We start from the raw sequence: 17,575 nt of genomic DNA, 5'->3' as shown, positions 1-17,575 counted from the left end.
TGTATGCCACTGACACGATTGTTACTTGTTTGGAACTATTTAGTGTGGAAGGTTACAGTGTTCTGCGTCCATATAAATAGAGCGGGTGGAGCTCCTCTGTTTGTCTGACAGTGGTAGCGACCTCGCGAAAATAAAATGTCTCCAGTGTTGTCATCGAACCAAGTGTAGTCATTCGAAATGAGGTCTATACAAAAACTGTAGAGAGACCTCCGCACAAGAAGGACCAACACAATCAACATTGCCTGACTGTGTTAGGGGGAGTGACCCCCCTCCCCTTTCAGAATGGTTTGCCCCAGCAGCACGGGGAAGTGCGTGCACTTTTTTTGTACGGCGGGCAGTTTTGAATACAGCGGCACATAATGAACACTGTGTCCGGTGTCTCGTTACTCTTCAACAAACATACAGAAACAGACTGCTGTGTTCAAAGTAAACTTGAGAAAAACGAAGCACGCAACCATGGTTTAAATCTACTATAGGCTGAGTACTAGTTTACCTTAGATGTGCACTTTATAATGTTATATTGCTCTGTTTTGATTTTATAAAAAAAGCTGTTAAAGCGGTTGTTGTGTGACAAAATATTGTTTTCACTGTTGTTGATGGACAGTAATATTGTGTGAGAGATTATGTGTGAATAACTGCTCCAAGTGAAAAATGTTAATGGAAAATTGAAAATCGAAATTGTTATTTCAGTAAATATTTGCATTTGGCACATAGAAAACTGATTCATGATTCCATGTTGATGAGAGCATTAAAATGGGGGAAAAATAGGACAAAAAATGTAAAAGGAAATTTAGAAACGATAAAAAAAGTGTGAGTAATCACGATTAATTTTTTAGTCCATTTGAGTTAATTATGACAGTTGCATTTTTAATTAAATATTTTAATCGTTTGACAGCTCTAATATATATGTATGTATATATCAACAATAAGCGGCTGGATAGCTCAGTTGGTAAGGCATCGGTTTGGCATACGGGAGATAGGGCAAAAAAGGAGCACATAACACCATCCAGTGTAGGTCCTTGGGCAAGATCCTTCATGCTAATGCCTACCTCATACAATGATGAGAGACAAGAATATGAATGACATGCCGGCTTAGATATGCCCGCCCAAACAAGGTCTGCGTCAGGTGCTGGGGAACCACAGCATCTTGATGAAAAATGGGCTACTGGAACAAAGCGGAGATGGGCGAGATGCGATAACATGGCTCTGATGGAATGCTACTACTCAAGCAACCCTAGTCAGAGGGGTTACATGCAGAGAATGTGGGCGAAATGGTTACTTCGAAACCCACAGTCACGGTTGACCATGAAACAACGATTAGCTCAGTGTTCCAACATCCACATACGGCAACTGCTGTCACAACTTGAGATTTATGAGGTACAACGCAGGTTCCATGGTGAAGGGCCTCAGGCTGCCAGATCAGAGGAGGAGGTCATACCAGAGATTGGGAGGCAAGCCCCAATGAATGCAGATGATGAGATTGGGAGGCCAGCCCCAATGAATGAAATGCTGAGCGAGGCAGCAACTGACCTGAAAGCTAAGATCATGGCGAGAATGAAAGCTGGGCAACCTACAAACCGATTACAACGGCTATGTGAAGTACCACCTGAAAGTCTCATGGAAAGTGTGAATGCAGCACTGAGGGCGATCCCTACCGTGATGATCACGGAAACCAATGAGCTGATATACGCTTCATCATCTGTTATCCTTGAGATGCTTGGCTATAAGAGCGACCATGGAAGCCATGAGATACGTCACCCACCATGGAAAAGACGGTTGGAGGCTAAGATCAAGGCGGCTCGGAAAGATGTGAGTCAATTGACGGAGGCCCAGAGAGGTTTGATGAAAAGGCCGATACCCGAGAGGTACATCCAGATGACCATACGTGAAGCACTCGAAACTGCCAAACAAAGGCTCCAAGCCTTGTCCAGCCACCTAAAGCGGTACACGAAAGAGAATGAGGCCAGACGAATAAACAGGCTGTTCGCAACACAACCTGCGAAAGTGTACGCCCAGTGGCAGGGTCCTAACAACAGAGCTGACCCACCAAGACTGGAAACTGAAAGGTACTGGACAGGCATATGGGAGAAGGAGGTTGCACATAACAGCAGTGCACAGTGGCTGGTGACCCTGAGAGAGGAGCACAGCAACCTCCCTGAACAGAACCCAGTTACCATAACAGTGGCAGACATACAGGAAAGAGTCTCAGATATGAAGAACTGGAAAGCACCAGGCCCGGACATGGTCCACACTTACTGGCTAAAGAAACTCACAGCACTCCATGAGCGCCTAGCAGCACAAATGAACCAGTGGGTGAGATGAGATTTTTTTTTATATATATACAAAACGTTCATTACAAATAAATGTAATATTATTACTTGTGAAATATTTTTTGTTTTGCTCAGTGTTTTCTGTGACATGACGGTTGCCTGGTTTGCACGTCCGCCTCACATTGCAGAGGTCATGGGCCTGTTCTCCCAATGCCTACATAGATTTTCACAGAGTACTCCAGTTTCCTACCACTGTAAATCATTACTATGTGTGATTGTGAATGTGAATGGTTATTGCTTGTCTGTGTGCCCTGCAATTGGCTGGCAACTAGTTTAGGGTGTACCCACCTCCCTTAAATTAGTGGCACTTGAGGTCCAATGACAGCGGAACCTTTGTGAAAAACGCTTTGTCGAAAATCACACTCATCTAAAAGATTTTTGCATACATAAACACAGAAATGATTAGGCCAGTTCAACAATGGAATTCATTCAACATTTCCGCTGAAAGCTCAAATTTTAGTTCAGTGAATTAAGGTCACTCTAACAATTGATTGTTAGATGTAGGCAAGGAGCGCGCGGAGGCCTCTCGCCTTTTCACGGGGGTCGGCAGCAGGGAGCAGGGCCGACACAGATTTTTCTTCGTTGAGCCGCAGACCAGGGGACGCAGCAGATGTCTCTGAGTTCAAGGCCGGAGTTGATCAGAAACTTAGTCAAAAGTCCAAGTGACAGGCTGGTCACAAGCGAGTTTTATTCAATCACAACCCTGAGAGGTACAGATGTTCACATCAGAGCTCTAAATTCTCCAGGGACAAAACACATGTTTTATAGAGTTTTGTGGGGCCAACCCCTTTCATTTCATTGGCTGGTACATAGGGACGCCACTCACTTTATCAATTCTAATGGTATCATGATGCGTTGTGTAATTCTGATTGGCCGTGACATTCTTTGTCAGCCACATTTTAATGGTATCTATAAACTGTTTCATACCTTGGTTCTGATTTATAATGGTATCACAATGGGCTTTAGCTTTAAAATATAATGGGGCCCCTACTGGGCCTTTGTGTGATTGCATATGCTTTTAGATTTAACCGTATCCGTATCCTTGGCTTCCCCGTGGGGGGTCGGGTAGAATAGGTCCCTACCACCCCCTTGCTGTTCGTAAGAGGTGACAAATGGAGCGAGTCGTTTGCCGTGAGTTGCGACCCGTGGGGTGGGAGGAGCTTCTTAACCTCGGTCGGCAAGGGGCGTAAACCCAGAGGCCAAATCTGGAGTTGGAGTCCCTAGGGCGGTGCATTGTGAAACTCTCTCCGTGTCCCGGCAACTCCTGCGACGACGTCGATACCAAGCTGCTTGGGCCCCGCCCTTCCCTTGGACAATCTACGGCCTAGCGCATGGGCAACGCCAGGTCCTCCATACACACCTGCCCAGTCTTGTGCCCTGGAGAGGACACTCCAGTGTCATCGTGTGACGACACAACACGAGGAGTGGCAGATACCAGTGATAAGTCAGTGCTTTTGTGTTTTTTGTTATTGTAAAGTGTCCTTGGGTGTCTTGAAAGGCGCTTATAAATAAAATGTATTATTATTATATTATTATTAATCGGCTAGGCGCTAGGGGTCACTCCTGACAGTGGGAGGGGGCCTCGTACCCCCACTGGGTAGCTACCGCCCGCGTCAAGCCGGGCAGCCCCCGGAGAGTAAGGTGCTACCCCGCCACAATTCACTGTCCTTACTGGGTGCGTAGGGATTAGGACCAGGAATGTTTTGAAAGGTGGACTGTAAAACCGATGCACCAGGAAACAACAAAAGAAACACAACAAGGAGCAAGCCCTTGCAACATGGAATGTCAGGACAATGACAACCGGTCTGACGTCAGACCTAATGGACATCAGCGATGCCCGCATGACAGCAGTGATCAACAATGAGCTGCTGAGACTCAGCATTGACATTGCTGCGCTGCAAGAAACCCGCCTCGCCAAAACTGGATCTCTCCGGGAGAAAGACTACACCTTCTACTGGTCGGAAAGCTGCCGACGAGACCAGAGAGCACGGCGTTGGTTTCGCTGTCACGAACTCCCTGCTGAGCATGATAGAGCCTGGTGGAGAAGGGTCTGAGAGGATTCTCACCTTGCGACTTCACACTACAGTCGGCACTGTCACCCTATTCAGCATCTACGCCCCTACTCTATACTCCACGCAGGAGGCGAAAAACAAGTTTTATGACCAGCTGTCGGCAGCCATCCAGAAAGTTCCACCCACCGACCAACTTGTTCTTCTTGTGGACTTCAACGCCCGCGTTGGATCCGACCTCACACCATGGCCCAGTTGCCTCGGCCCTTAGGGAGTGGGTGACGTGAACAACAACGGACAACGTCTCCTGGAACTGTGCACACTTCAAGAACTGTGTGACAACAACAGCTTCTTCCAGAGAAAACCGCAGCACAAGGTGTCGTGGCGCCACGCCCGCTCAAAGCGCTGGCACCAACTGGACCTCATTTGGACCCACCGCAAGCAGCTAAGCAGCATTCTCACCACACACTCCTACCATAGCGCTGACTGCGACACAGATCACTCCTTGGTCTGCTGCAAGATCCGACTCCAGCCCAAGAAGCTGCACCGAGCCACAGCCAAGGCAAACCATGTGGACACTGTGGAGGCACTCACCTGAAAGACGCCCTGGAGAAGAAACCACCAGAAGGAAACGCTGACCAGAGGTGGGACCTACTCCGCAACACCATTCACGGCATTGCCTATTCCATCTTCGGCAAGAGAACAAGGAAACGCCAGGACTGGTTTGAGGCAAACATGACGGAACTCAGTGCCGTAATGGAAGCGAAGCGCACAGCACTGCTGAAGCATCACCAGCATCCCTCCCAGTCCACACTGCAGGCTCTCCAAGCTACCAGAAGTCAACTCCAGGCTACAGCGAGGTGCTGCGCCAATAAGTACTGGATGGATCTCTGTGATGGCATCCAACAAGCCGCAGACACCCGCAACATCAGAGGAGTCTATGACGGATCAAGAAGGCCATAGGTCCCTCACACAGCAAGACAGCCCCCCTTCAAAACGAAGACAGACGAGACTATCACAGGCAAGAGCAAGCAGATGGAGCGGTGGGTAGAGCACTACTCAGACCTCTACAGTAAAGAAACAACCATCTCCGATGCCACCATAGAGTCTATTGAGCGCCTGCACGTCATGGGGGAGCTAGACGAGTTACCAAGCATTGAGGAGCTCAGCAAAGCCATCGACAGCCTGCCCATCGGGAAAGCTCCTGGCCTTGACGGTATCCCAGCAGAGGTGATCAAGACCGGCAAAGAACCTCTGCTGCACACACCAACACAACATACTCTGCCAGTGCTGGGAAGACGGTGAGGTACCTCAAGACATGCGTGACGGTAACATCATCACCCTCTACAAGAACAAAGGTGACCGCAGTGACTGCAACAGCTACAGAGGCATCTCCTTACTGAGCATCGTGGGGAAACTCTTCGCCCGAGTGGTCCTGAACAGACTCCAGAAGCTCGCTGACAGGGTGTACCCCGAATCACAGTGTGGCTTCAGGTCGGAACGATCCACCATCGACATGATTTTCTCGCTCCACCAGCTCCAGGAGAAAAAAGAGAGCAGAACCAGTCATTGTATGTTGCCTTCATTGACCTGACCAAGGCCTTCGACCTTGTGAGCCGTGACGGCCTCTTCAAAGTCCTTGACAGGATTGGTTGCCCGGGGAGGCTGCTGAGCATCATTCGTTCCTTCCCCTCCGGAATGAAGGGTGTCGTCCAGTTTGACGCCGTAACATCTTCCTCTTTTGAAGTGAAAAGCGGTGTCAAGCAGGGATGTGTACTTGCTCCGACCCTCTTCGGCATCTACTTTGCTGTCATGCTCAAGCACGCTTTCGGGAAATCCACTGAGGGTTCTACTTCCATACTCGCTCTGACAGCGGCCTCTACAACATGGCGAGGCTGAGGGCCAAGACCAAGATCCGCAAAGTCCTGATCAGAGACATGGTGTTTGCGGACGATGCTGCTGTCACTGCCCACAAGGAAGAACATCTTCAGCATCTCATGGATCGTTTCTCGAGGGCGTGCAGCGACTTTGAGCTGACCATCAGTCTCAAGAAGACCAACATCTTGAGTCAGGACACGGAGAGCCAACCCACCATCTCTATTAACAACTACCAGCTGGATGTGGTCAAGGAAATTGCTTACCTTGGCTCCACGGTGACAGACGCTCGCTTGACTTGGACCCTGAACTGAACAGAAGGATCGGCCAAGCCACCACAACTCTTGCCCGGCTCACCAAACGCGTGTGGGAGAACAGCAAGTTGACGACCAACACCAGGATGGCAGTCTACAGGGCCTGTGTTCTCAACACACATGAACACTTTGAGACAGTAATTCATGCCTTTGTCACATCCCGGCTGGATTACTGCAATGCCCTGTACTTTGGAGTCAGCCAGTCCTCCATTAAGCGCCTTCAGCTGTTCCAGAATGCCGCTGCTCGCCTCTTGACTGGTACTCGTAAGAGGGAGCATATAACTCCTACTCTGGCATCCCTTCACTGGCTCCCCATTCATTTTAGAGTTATTTTCAAGATCCTCCTCTTTGTTTTCAAATCTCTGAATAATCTCGCGCCACCTTACCTCTCTGAGCTCATCCGACCCTACACACCTGCCCGGCGCCTCAAGTCTGTGGACCAGTCTTTGTTAGAAGTACCAAGAACTAAACTGAGGCTCAGAGGGGATCGAGTCTTTTCTGTTGCTGGTCCCTCTCTCTGGAATGACCTCCCACTGAACATTCGGCAAGCCTCCTCGCTGCCCATCATTAAAGCCCTCCTCAAAACTCACTTGTATTCTTTGGCGTTCGATTCAGCATGACTTAGATTTGATCTTGATTTTATTGCTTGGTGCTTTCTACCGCCTTTATTACCGATTCATCTTACTGTTTATTGTGTATGTTAAATCGCTCCATGTACAGCACTTTGTATACAGCGATGGCTGTTTGAAAGAGCTCTATAAATACTGTTGACTTGACTTGACCCTACTGTATGGCAGCGAGTCGTGGACCCTGTATGCACGCCAAGAAAAGAGGCTCAACACCTTCCACATGCGAAACCTCAGGCGAATCCTTGGTATCAAGTGGTCCGACTTCATCACCAACAAAGACATCTTGGAACGTGCCAACATCCCCATTATGTACACCCTCCTCCGTCAGCGTGGCCTTCGGTGGCTCGGCCACGTCCGCAGGATGGAGGACGGTAGGATCCCCAAAGATCTGCTCTATGGAGAATTCGCAGTTGGAAGGAGAACACAGAGCCGCCCACAGCTTAGTTTCAAAGATGTTTGCAAGAGGGACTTGAAGGCTGTTGAGTTAGATGTGAAGGGATGGGATTCACTGGCCCAGAACCGACCAAAGTGGAAACAAGAACTGGTACGTGGTATGTGCCGAGGGGAGGAGAAGATGAGAGCATCGGTAGAAGACGAGAGAGCCAGGAGAAATAACAGCCAGGACAAACAAGCGCCCCCCTCCAACTGTGTGTTTAGGTGCACCCACTGCAACAGGGACTGTCACTCCCGGATCGGCCTCTTTAGCCATACCAGAGACGGTGCTCCCAGTCAGGCACAAACAGATAATCACACTGTGATTGAAATTCCAATGATGATAACGATGATTATTGCCGAGCAGACAACAGACATTTTTGCTATTCTTAACAATGACCATTTCAGGGCTTGCAGAACAGACCAGGCATTTTTGCTAATCTTAACAATGACCATTTCAGGGCAGCTAACAGGTTTTGCTATGATAACTATACTTCGTTGCAGAGCAGTTAACCTTAACAATGCCCATTTCAGGGCAGCTGACTTGTTTTGATATGACAACTGTACTCCATTGCAAGGCAGCCAACTTGTTGTGCTATGGCAACCATACTTCCGCTTGCTACGTTGTAATGTATTGAGTTTTGTATTCTTTACCACAAACAGACACCACTTAACATAAAACAGATACCACATAGACTTGGCCTCTTTGGCAGAAAAAAAATTAATAAAAAGATAGGCGACTTGAGCTAGGCCGTTGTATTGCTGTGACATTTCCTCCTGGCTCAGCTTCTTCCCTCTATGACACCTTTGGCACACATATCTAATTGGAACCAGTTAAGATCGTAGAATCACATGCACTAGGTAAAGTCTGCTTTAGCCCATCACCCATACTACCCACTCCACTCCATGTGGTTGGGCAATAAAGAAAAGGAACCATTTTGAATGGATTTGACCTTGTTTGCATTCGCAGAATAAGGGTCAATGGCCGTTACTTGGGATATATGGCATTCATTAAATATTCAAAATGAGATATTCTGGTAGTTACTGTTAGTATGATATGGTGAGCATTAAATATGGACCAGATGAAGGGTTTCCTCAGAACTTTTCAGAACAAACGGGGGAATGTACTGTCATCCGTATTTCTCCATACTGTAAAACGTTCAGATGTCAGAATATTAAGATGAAGAAAACTCATTTTCTTGTTGTTAATAATACAGCTCAACTTACCTCCATGCGTCCCTCTTGCTCTAATGGTTTGATCCCTGCAAAGATGTCTGGCTCGTCTTGGTGGCTGTCAACCAGCTGTCGATCGGCTCCCTCTTCTGAAGCAGGGCTCAGGTAGTAAACCTGGTAGTCATCTTCACACACAAGGAGTCCATCTGCTTCTTGCTGAGCAATTCCACACATTGCGGGTGCTCTATTTTCTGCTGCTGTTCCAGCATATATTTCCTCCACAAGACCTTGAGGGGGCTTGGTAGAAAATGAATTATTGCCTGAACTGTCTAACAGCGCATCACTGTTAACCGAGTTTCCATCTTTGTTCTGTTCCAAGTCCTGCTCTGGCTGATTCTTTGTTGGACGAGAAACATCAAACACCATATCAGTCTCTTTGAAAGATATTGTGAGAGGCGCAGTCTTTACCGCATGACAGCCATCTGAAGCTAGGCTAATATGTTCACAATTTAATATTGTGTTCTTATTATTGCTGCATGCGTTACTGTATGAGTCCTGACGCAGTGGACCGGGGGAAGGGAACACCTCTGGTGCTGGGGGATTAAATTCGAATGTGTTGCTTGCCTCAGCCCCCAAAGCCAGACAATGCCCATCATCAAGGCTGAGTTCAGCAAGGTCTGGCTCCAGAGAGCTATCCTCACTGCTGGTTCTCTGTTTGGCATTGATATTTTTACATCCTCCAAAAATTCCCCCCTTCCCAAAGCCCTTCATAAATTTGAATTTACCCCCAGAGGTAGAACCTGATCCTTTGTAGAAACATTTTCCTCCTCCATCTTCTAGAGACAGTGAGACCCCCCCTCCCAGACGAACCAACGTAGTTCCCCCTCCATTCACTGAATAAGGCCTCTTTTTGGTTAATGTCGTCTCCTTTGGCCTCACAACAACCTCTTCCTGAAACTGACCACTGTCTTTACAATCTGCTCCTCCTGGTACAAGAGGTTCCCCGATAGATCCTGCAGAGGCTCTTAGTGCTCTCTGTTGCTGATTTCCCCTAGGCCAGAAGAAGGTGGTTGTCTTCTTTTCAGGACTAGAGTAGGTGATACCTTCGAGAGGGTAGGCCATTTGCCAGTTGAAATAACATGACTCCACAGCAGGTTTAAAGCCCTGGAAAAGCTTGTCCAGGGACTTGCGATGCTGCCCACGCTTCACTATCTCTATAACTTTAAGGTGCCAGTGCTTCAGGTGACTTGCCAGTTCCAGACGCCTAGGAGAGATGGTACAATATTTTATTATAATGTATTATTTTAAATACAATTTTGTTTTTAACATTACCTAAACAGACATAGATAACCAAATAAAATAATAACTACATTTTATGTGATCAACAATCCGAGAATTTACATCAACCTAAAACTATTTACACATTTCAAGTAGGATATTAATTTGTAGATTGTCTGAGAATCAAATCAAATACTGCATATCTAATTTGAAAAGCATCATTCTCCAGCACACAGTACAAAGTGGTCCAGATAAAGAAGTGAATCATGCGGTTGGAGAATAATTGGAATGTTTTTACGCAAACCTCTGAACCATGTATTTTTCATATAAAACTGTCATTTCTCTTTAAATGCACCATTTTGAATTATTACTGGGAATTGGTGATTCAAGATATTTATGAAGTTTTAAAGAACTGAAAATAGTAATTTGAACTTGCAAGCATCAGAAAATGGCTGAAATCTTAAGTCTTGCGAACAATGACAAAACACAAGTCCCTATAGGTGAAAGACAAAACTTGATAACGATTTCCCTTGCCCAGACGTCGGTTACCGGGACCCCTCTCTGGAGCCAGGCCTGGAGATGTGCCCTGGCGAGTGCCTGGTGGCCAGGCCGCAAGAGTGAGGGCCCGGCCAGGCTTGGCTCGAAGAGGCAATATGAGTCCCCCTTCCCATGGGCTCATCACCCATGGGAGGGGAGAAAAGGGTCGGGTGCTTTGTGAACTGTTGGCTGGCCAAAGGCAGGGAATTGGTGGTCCAATCCTCGGCTACAGAAGCTAGCTCTCGGGACATGGAATGTCACCTCTCTTGCAGAAAACAGCTCACTGCATCCCTCTGCTTTCGGGTGAGGGCACAGGTCCTTACTGTGCCCATGCAATAAACAACAGCTTAGAGTACCCACCCTTTTTGGAGTACTTGGAGGGTGTGCTGGAGAACACTCCCGCTGGGGACTCCCTCATTCTGCTGGAAGACTTCAATGCTCATGTAGGCAATGACAGTGGAACCGGGAAGGGTGTGACTGGGAGGAGCGAACCCCCGATCAGAACTCGAGTGGTGTTTTGTTATGAGACTGCTATGCTTGTCATCGATTGTCCATAGCAAACACCATCTTCAAACATAAGGGTGTCCATATGTGGACTTGGCACCAGGATACCATTGGCAGCAGTTCAATTATTTACTTTGTGGTTGGTAACATTGATTTTGCGGCCTCATGTTTTGAACACTAAAGTGAGGAGAGGGTCGAAGCTGTCAACTGATAACCACCTGGTGGTGAGTTGGCTCTGATTGTGAGGAAGATGCCGGTCCGACCTGGCAGACCCAAGCGTATTGTGAGGGTTTGCTGGGAGCATTTGGCAGAATCCCCTGTCAGATGGAGTTTCAACTCCCACCTCCAGCAGGACTTTTCTCATGTCTCAGAGAAGGTGGGGAACATTGAGTGAGAGTGGACTATGTTCCACGCCTATATTGTTGAGGCGGCCCATCGGGGTTTTGGCCATAAGGTAGTGAGTTGGTGCCTGTCATTGTGGCAACCCCCAAACTCACTGGTGGACACCACCAGTAAGTGCTGGCTGAAGATGGAGTCCTATCACCTCCTTTTAGGCCTGTGAGGCAGCTCAAGGGCACCGGCTCACGAAGCGCAGCGCAGCTTTGGCGGTCGCTAGGGCTCCAACTCTGGAATAGGAGGAGTTCGGCAAGACGGTTTGCTGTAATCTCGAGGTGTGTCTTGCTGAGATTAAACAATGGATGACTTACTTTTTTGCTACACTACTCTCTGCCTTGATAAAGGAATTATGACCCAAAGTGATTCAGCAAAATAAACTTGGTGTTATATGAGATTGAACACTCTCTTTTCAAATGCACATTAAGAACATAACTACAACTGTGGTTTTTATTCACCTTCACAATATCTCTCGGGTATGTACCATTTTACTTCCTGGTGACGCAGAATTCATAATTCATGTGTTTGTGGTGCGTAGCTTGCACTTGAAGAAAATGCTGCAGCTCAACTCCTCACAAGGATGAGTAAATTCAATCACATGACCCCAATACGAGCCAACTTGCTTTGGCTTCCAGTCAATTTTAAATGCGACTTCAAGATTTTGATATGCACTTATTAAATAGTACACGATTTAGCACCCTCCTAACTTACTGACTTAGTGACACTCTATGTTCCGCCCCTAACTCTTTGTCCACAACACGACGGTCTTTTAGTGATTACCAGAGCCAAAAAGAGGTCAGTGGGTTCTAGAGCATTTTCGAAACCCTACCCATGCAAATTAGAGCATCAACCTCAGTTGAAGTATTGAAAACCCAACTTGAAAACTCAATCGTATACTCTTGCATTTTGCCTGTTTGTATTGCCATTTCCTCTTTTCATCCTTCCCCCTTCTCCCCTATCTTGACAGAGCGAGGTGATGATGACCCAATTGGATGTTGCTGTACAGATTCCGCTCCGCTCACTATGGACATGATTTGCACTGACTGAGCTGCAAAAGAGCTGGGTCAACAACTCAAAGGCGCTGCTATGTCACTGATCCATACTCCTCCTCATTTTCAGAAGGGGGAACATTGGGTGTGTTCCGACTAAAGAGGGATCACACTTTTCAGCCTCCCCGGTAAGGTCTATTCAGGGGTGCTGGACAGAAGGGTCAATCGGGAAGTCGAGTCTCAGATTCAGGAAGAACTGTGGTTTTCTTCCCGGCCGTGGAAGAGTGGACCAGGTCGACACCCTTGGCAGGGTCCTCGAGAGTGCATGGCAGTTCACTCAACCAGTCTTTAAGTGCTTTGTGGACTTGGAGAAGGTGTTCGACTGTGTCCCTTGACGAATTCTGGAGTGGGAGGTGGTTCGGGAGTATGGCTGTTCGGTCCCAATACCACTGATGTATTACGTACGAATGTATGTATTACATCATCAGGCGCCGACAGGTACGGCAGCCTCGGTTACATGCTCCCTAGTATTATCCCTGTTTTTGTCATTTTCATTAGTTTTTGGCGACCTTGAGCGGCTTACTTACATGAGGGAAAAGTTGCTTAGCATTGGGGAGTCTACGCTAGTGATGTGTCGTTCGCGAACGAGCCGGCGCCGGCTCTTTGAAGTGAACGATGGGAGCCGGAGCCGGCTCCTCATTGGGGAGCTGGAAGGGGAGGGTTACGCACGCACGCACGCACGCACACACGCACGCCCTGCAGTTTAGAGAAGGGGGAGGGGTTAGAGAAGAGACACACAGTCAGCAGCACACTGAGCAGCACGCGAACAAGACAGACGAGGAGACGAATGAAAAAAAACAACACGGTGGAAAGTGGAAAAGTGAGAAAATGGATAGGAAACGCAGTGAAACATGGACTTATTTCAATTTAATTGATAGTTCAAAGGCAGCGTGTAGACTGTGCAAGGTTAAAATATCCCATAGATCAGGCCCCACGAATAACCTGCACAGGCACGTCAGAAATGTCCACCCATCAGTACAATTTGAAGAGAAAAGACAAGCAAGGGAACCAGCTATTAATGAAGGTGCTAGTGTGTCTGCAACTGTTGCTGCTACTGCAATGTCACAACTGCCTAGATGTACAACCCAGAGCTCTATGAGCCACTTTATGCAAAAAGCTATACAACCAGCAAAACAGAACACAATTGATGAGGAACTGGGTAAATGATTGCAAGGGATTTTCATCCATTTTGTGTTGGCTGTGTGTTGTCGCAACATCTGTCCCCTCAGAGAGAATCTTCTCCAAAACAGGGCAAATATTAACAGAGAGGAGAAAGAGGATCAACCCCTCAAAGCTGAGGCACTTGGTTTTTCTTCATGCCAATCTTCGCTAAAGACAAGCTAAAACATTTACCTGGATGCTGCTTTTTTTCTTTTTGTTTTACAAATTTTAATTTATAATTTGTTGTGTGGTATTCAAAGCTTACTTATGTTGTTTTACTGTAAATAGTTAAAATCTTATAAATATACACATTCAGAGATTGGAACTTTTTGACGACCTTGTTTTGAGATGGGTCTTTGTACTTTGTTTTTGTTTTTGTAGCACTCCATGTTGAGTATGTTCAGAAGAATATAAATAAAGCCATATAAATAATAAATATTTGATATAATGTCTATTTTTGCATTAGTAATTCATTTTACACATAATATTACGTTATTTTTGGTATTAAATTAATTTAAGCAACAAAAAAACTGAGGAGCCATTTGGGAGCCGAAAGAGCCGGCTCTTTTTAGGGAGCCGATCCAAAAGAGCCGGCTCCCTAAAAGGAGCCGGAATTCCCATCACTAGTCTACGCTCAATCTTTTTTCACAGACACACGAAAATCCACAGGGTTTTTCAGAGCTAATCGCGAGCTGCGCTGTACGGGGAAGCGAGCCGGCGTGCTTGTCAAGCTCCGGCAGCGTGGATTTCGAACCCCGGTCCCATCGATCCATCTTGCTAATCTACGATCTCTGCCAAACAAGATGGATTAACGTCTTCTCCTCACAAAGACCAACAAAACCTTTGCACGTTCAACTGCGCTCTGCTTCACTGAAACCTGGCTCAGTGACCGCCACCCGGATTCCACGCTACATATACTCGGCGTCCGCCTTCTCCGAGCCGATCGTGACACGGAGCTATCAGGGAAATCGAAAGGTGGTGGGATTTGCTTCTATATCAACGAAGAATGGTGCACTGATATCACAAAGCTCGACGCACACTGCAGCCCGGACCTGGAGTCGTTGTCTTTAAACTGCAAGCCATTCTATTCACCACGTGAGTTCATCTCCTTTTTACTAATCGGTGTTTACATTGCGCCACAAGCTAATGGTAACATGGTGATACAAAAGCTAGCTGAACAAGCAAACCATCTCGAACGAAAATACCCAGTCACCCGTGATCATTTTGGGCGATTTTAATAGAGCACATCTTAACCATTAACTTCCAAGATATAAGCAGCACATCGACTGTTTCACCACAGAAGGCAACATTCTAGACCAGGGGTGTCCAAACTTTTTGCCAAGGGGGCCAGATTTTATGTGGTAAAATGTCGGGGGGCCGACCTTGGCTGACATTCTTTACATTGAACAACAATATTGTTCAACAAATTTTAGTAAGCCAGTCTGTTTCACATTTCCATTTTTATTTTAATTTCAACAATCTTAAGAATTTTTTTTGGTTCATTTGAAACAGGTATATCACATGCAACTGCTTATTCACTTGACTTTTTCTTAAACAGAAGTCTCCTGAGTGCAAATTGATTGATTTGAAACATAAAATGTATCACCATGACTTTTCAATAGTCACAAAACCTTTGACTCGAACAACAGGGAAATGAACAAGCAATACACATATCCACAACTGCAAGGATCATTTGAAATATGACATATCAGTCAATATAAACACGGAGTGATGTCTTGTTAACTCGTGAGTGATTCCCTCTAGTGTAAAAAGGCTATTACTCATTTAGTGAATGCTATTACTCATTTAGCCACTAGAGGGAAGCAGTACTCTATGAAACATCACTCCCCAGTCTACGAGACCTCAGTCAATGCAACACGTGTTCCATTGCGCCCAACCTGCGGGCCAGACGGCACTGATATTATGACAGGGGCCGAGGGCCGGATGAAATTCGACCGCGGGCCGGATTTGGCCCGCGGGCCGGACTTTGGACATGCCTGTTCTAGACCACTGCTATACAACAATCAAAAATTCATACCAATCGATCGCCCGTGCAGCATTGGGTCTTTTTGACCACAATTTAATCCACTTAATACCTACATACAGACAGAAACTCAAATGTGTTAAAATCGGTTGTTAAGACAGAAGAAGCAAAGCCAGCTCTACAACAGGCATGTCCAAAGTCCGGCCCGCGGGCCGGATCATTCGACCCTCGGCCCCTGTCATAAAATCAGTGCCGTCTGGCCCGCAGGTTGGGCGCAATGGAACACGTGTTGCATTGACTGAGGTCTCGTAGGCTGGTGAGTGATGTTTCATAGAGTACTGCTTCCCTCTAGTGGCTAAATGAGTAATAGCATTCACTAAATGAGTAATAGTATTTAGACACTACAGGGCATCACTCACGAGTTAACAAGACATCACTCCGTATTTATATTGACTGATATGTCATATTTCAAATGATCCTTGCAGTTGTGGATATGTGTATTGCTTGTTCATTTCCCTGTTGTTCGAGTCAAAGGTTTTGTGACTATTGAAAAGTCATGGTGATACATTTTATGTTTCAAATCAATCAATTTGCACTCAGGAGACTTCTGTTTAAGAAAAAGTCAAGTGAATAAGCAGTTGCATGTGATATACCTGTTTCAAATGAACCAAAAGAAATTCTTAAGATTGTTGAAATTAAAATAAAAATGGAAATGTGAAACAGACTGGCTTACTAAAATTTGTTGAACAATATTGTTGTTCAATGTAAAGAATGTCAGCCAAGGTCGGCCCCCCGACATTTTACCACATAAAATCTGGCCCCCTTGGCAAAAAGTTTGGACACCCCTGCTCTACAAGAATGCTTAGACTGCACTGATTGGGGCGTCTTTGAAACTTCAACGGGCACACTGGATGAATACACAGACACTGTAACTTCATACATCAGTTTCTGTGAGGACATGTATGCACTAAGTCCTTCCGCTCCTTCAACAATAACAAGGCATCTTTTACTCCCAAACTCAAGCAACTCAGGAAAGAGACAGAGCATTTAGAAGTGGAGATCGGGCACTGTACAAAGACGCCCGAAACCAATTGACAAAGGAAATCAACATCGCTAAGAGAAGCTATGCAGAGAGGCTGATAAAACAGTTCTCTGCTAACGACTCTGCATCTGTATGGAATGGCCTGGAATGGCTCTTGCTGATGAACTAAACATGTTTTTCTGCCGATTTGAAAAGGACACCCCCATTTCCCACATACACCCACCTCTACCAGAAACTACTTTATCTACCCCCTTCACCCTCTTTTTCTCCACTACAAATCCACGAACAGGACGTGAGACAGCTCTTCAAGCAGCAGAAGATCAAGAAAATTGCGGGGCCCGACAAAGCGTCCCCCTCCTGCCTGAAAGTCTGCTCTGACACAAATCTTCAACAGATCCCTGGAGCTGTGTGAGGACCCATTCTGCTTCAAACAGTCTACCATCATCCCAGTTCCCAAGAAATTGGCAACATCGGAACCGAACGACTATAGGCCCGTCACCCTGATGTCTGTGGTCATGAAGTCCTTTGAACGCCTTGTGCTGAACCACCCAAAGAATGTCACCGGACCCCTGCTGGACCCTTTTCAGTTTGCCTATCAGGCAAACAGGTCTGTGGAAGACGCAGTCAACATAGGTCTGCACGACATCCTCGAGCACCTCGCCAGTACAGGGACCTACGCAAGAATCTTATATGAAAAAAAAAAACAATCCTCGTGTATATATAAAAAAAAATCCTCATCTCACCCCTCGGGTGGTGCGGGTCCCTCATTCAGCTTGGGTCCTCTACCAGAGGCCAGGAAGCTTGAGGGTTCTGTGCAGTCCTAGCTGTTCCCAGCACTGCACATTTCTGGACTGAGATTTCCGAT

The 17,575-nt window shown here is 46.5% G+C and overlaps 1 protein-coding gene and 1 long non-coding RNA gene across 3 annotated transcripts in view; one reads left to right on the top strand and one right to left on the bottom strand.

Annotated features, from left to right (window-relative positions):
- Positions 1-17,575, bottom strand: part of zswim8 (zinc finger, SWIM-type containing 8) — a 204,509-nt gene that overhangs the window by 75,031 nt on the left and 111,903 nt on the right. For both annotated transcript variants that reach the window (XM_052080981.1, XM_052080982.1), the window contains exon 10: positions 8,817-10,026. In XM_052080981.1, coding sequence (XP_051936941.1) covers positions 8,817-10,026 — 1,210 coding nt within the window. The remainder of the gene's footprint in view (positions 1-8,816; positions 10,027-17,575) is intronic.
- LOC127610769 (uncharacterized) overlaps positions 1-17,575 on the top strand; it is a 75,769-nt gene that overhangs the window by 23,573 nt on the left and 34,621 nt on the right. The window lies entirely within an intron of this gene.

Source organism: Hippocampus zosterae, chromosome 11 (assembly GCF_025434085.1).
Source record: "Hippocampus zosterae strain Florida chromosome 11, ASM2543408v3, whole genome shotgun sequence".
Classification (NCBI taxonomy): Eukaryota; Metazoa; Chordata; class Actinopteri; order Syngnathiformes; family Syngnathidae; genus Hippocampus; species Hippocampus zosterae.
This window is presented reverse-complemented; position numbering and strand designations above follow the sequence as displayed.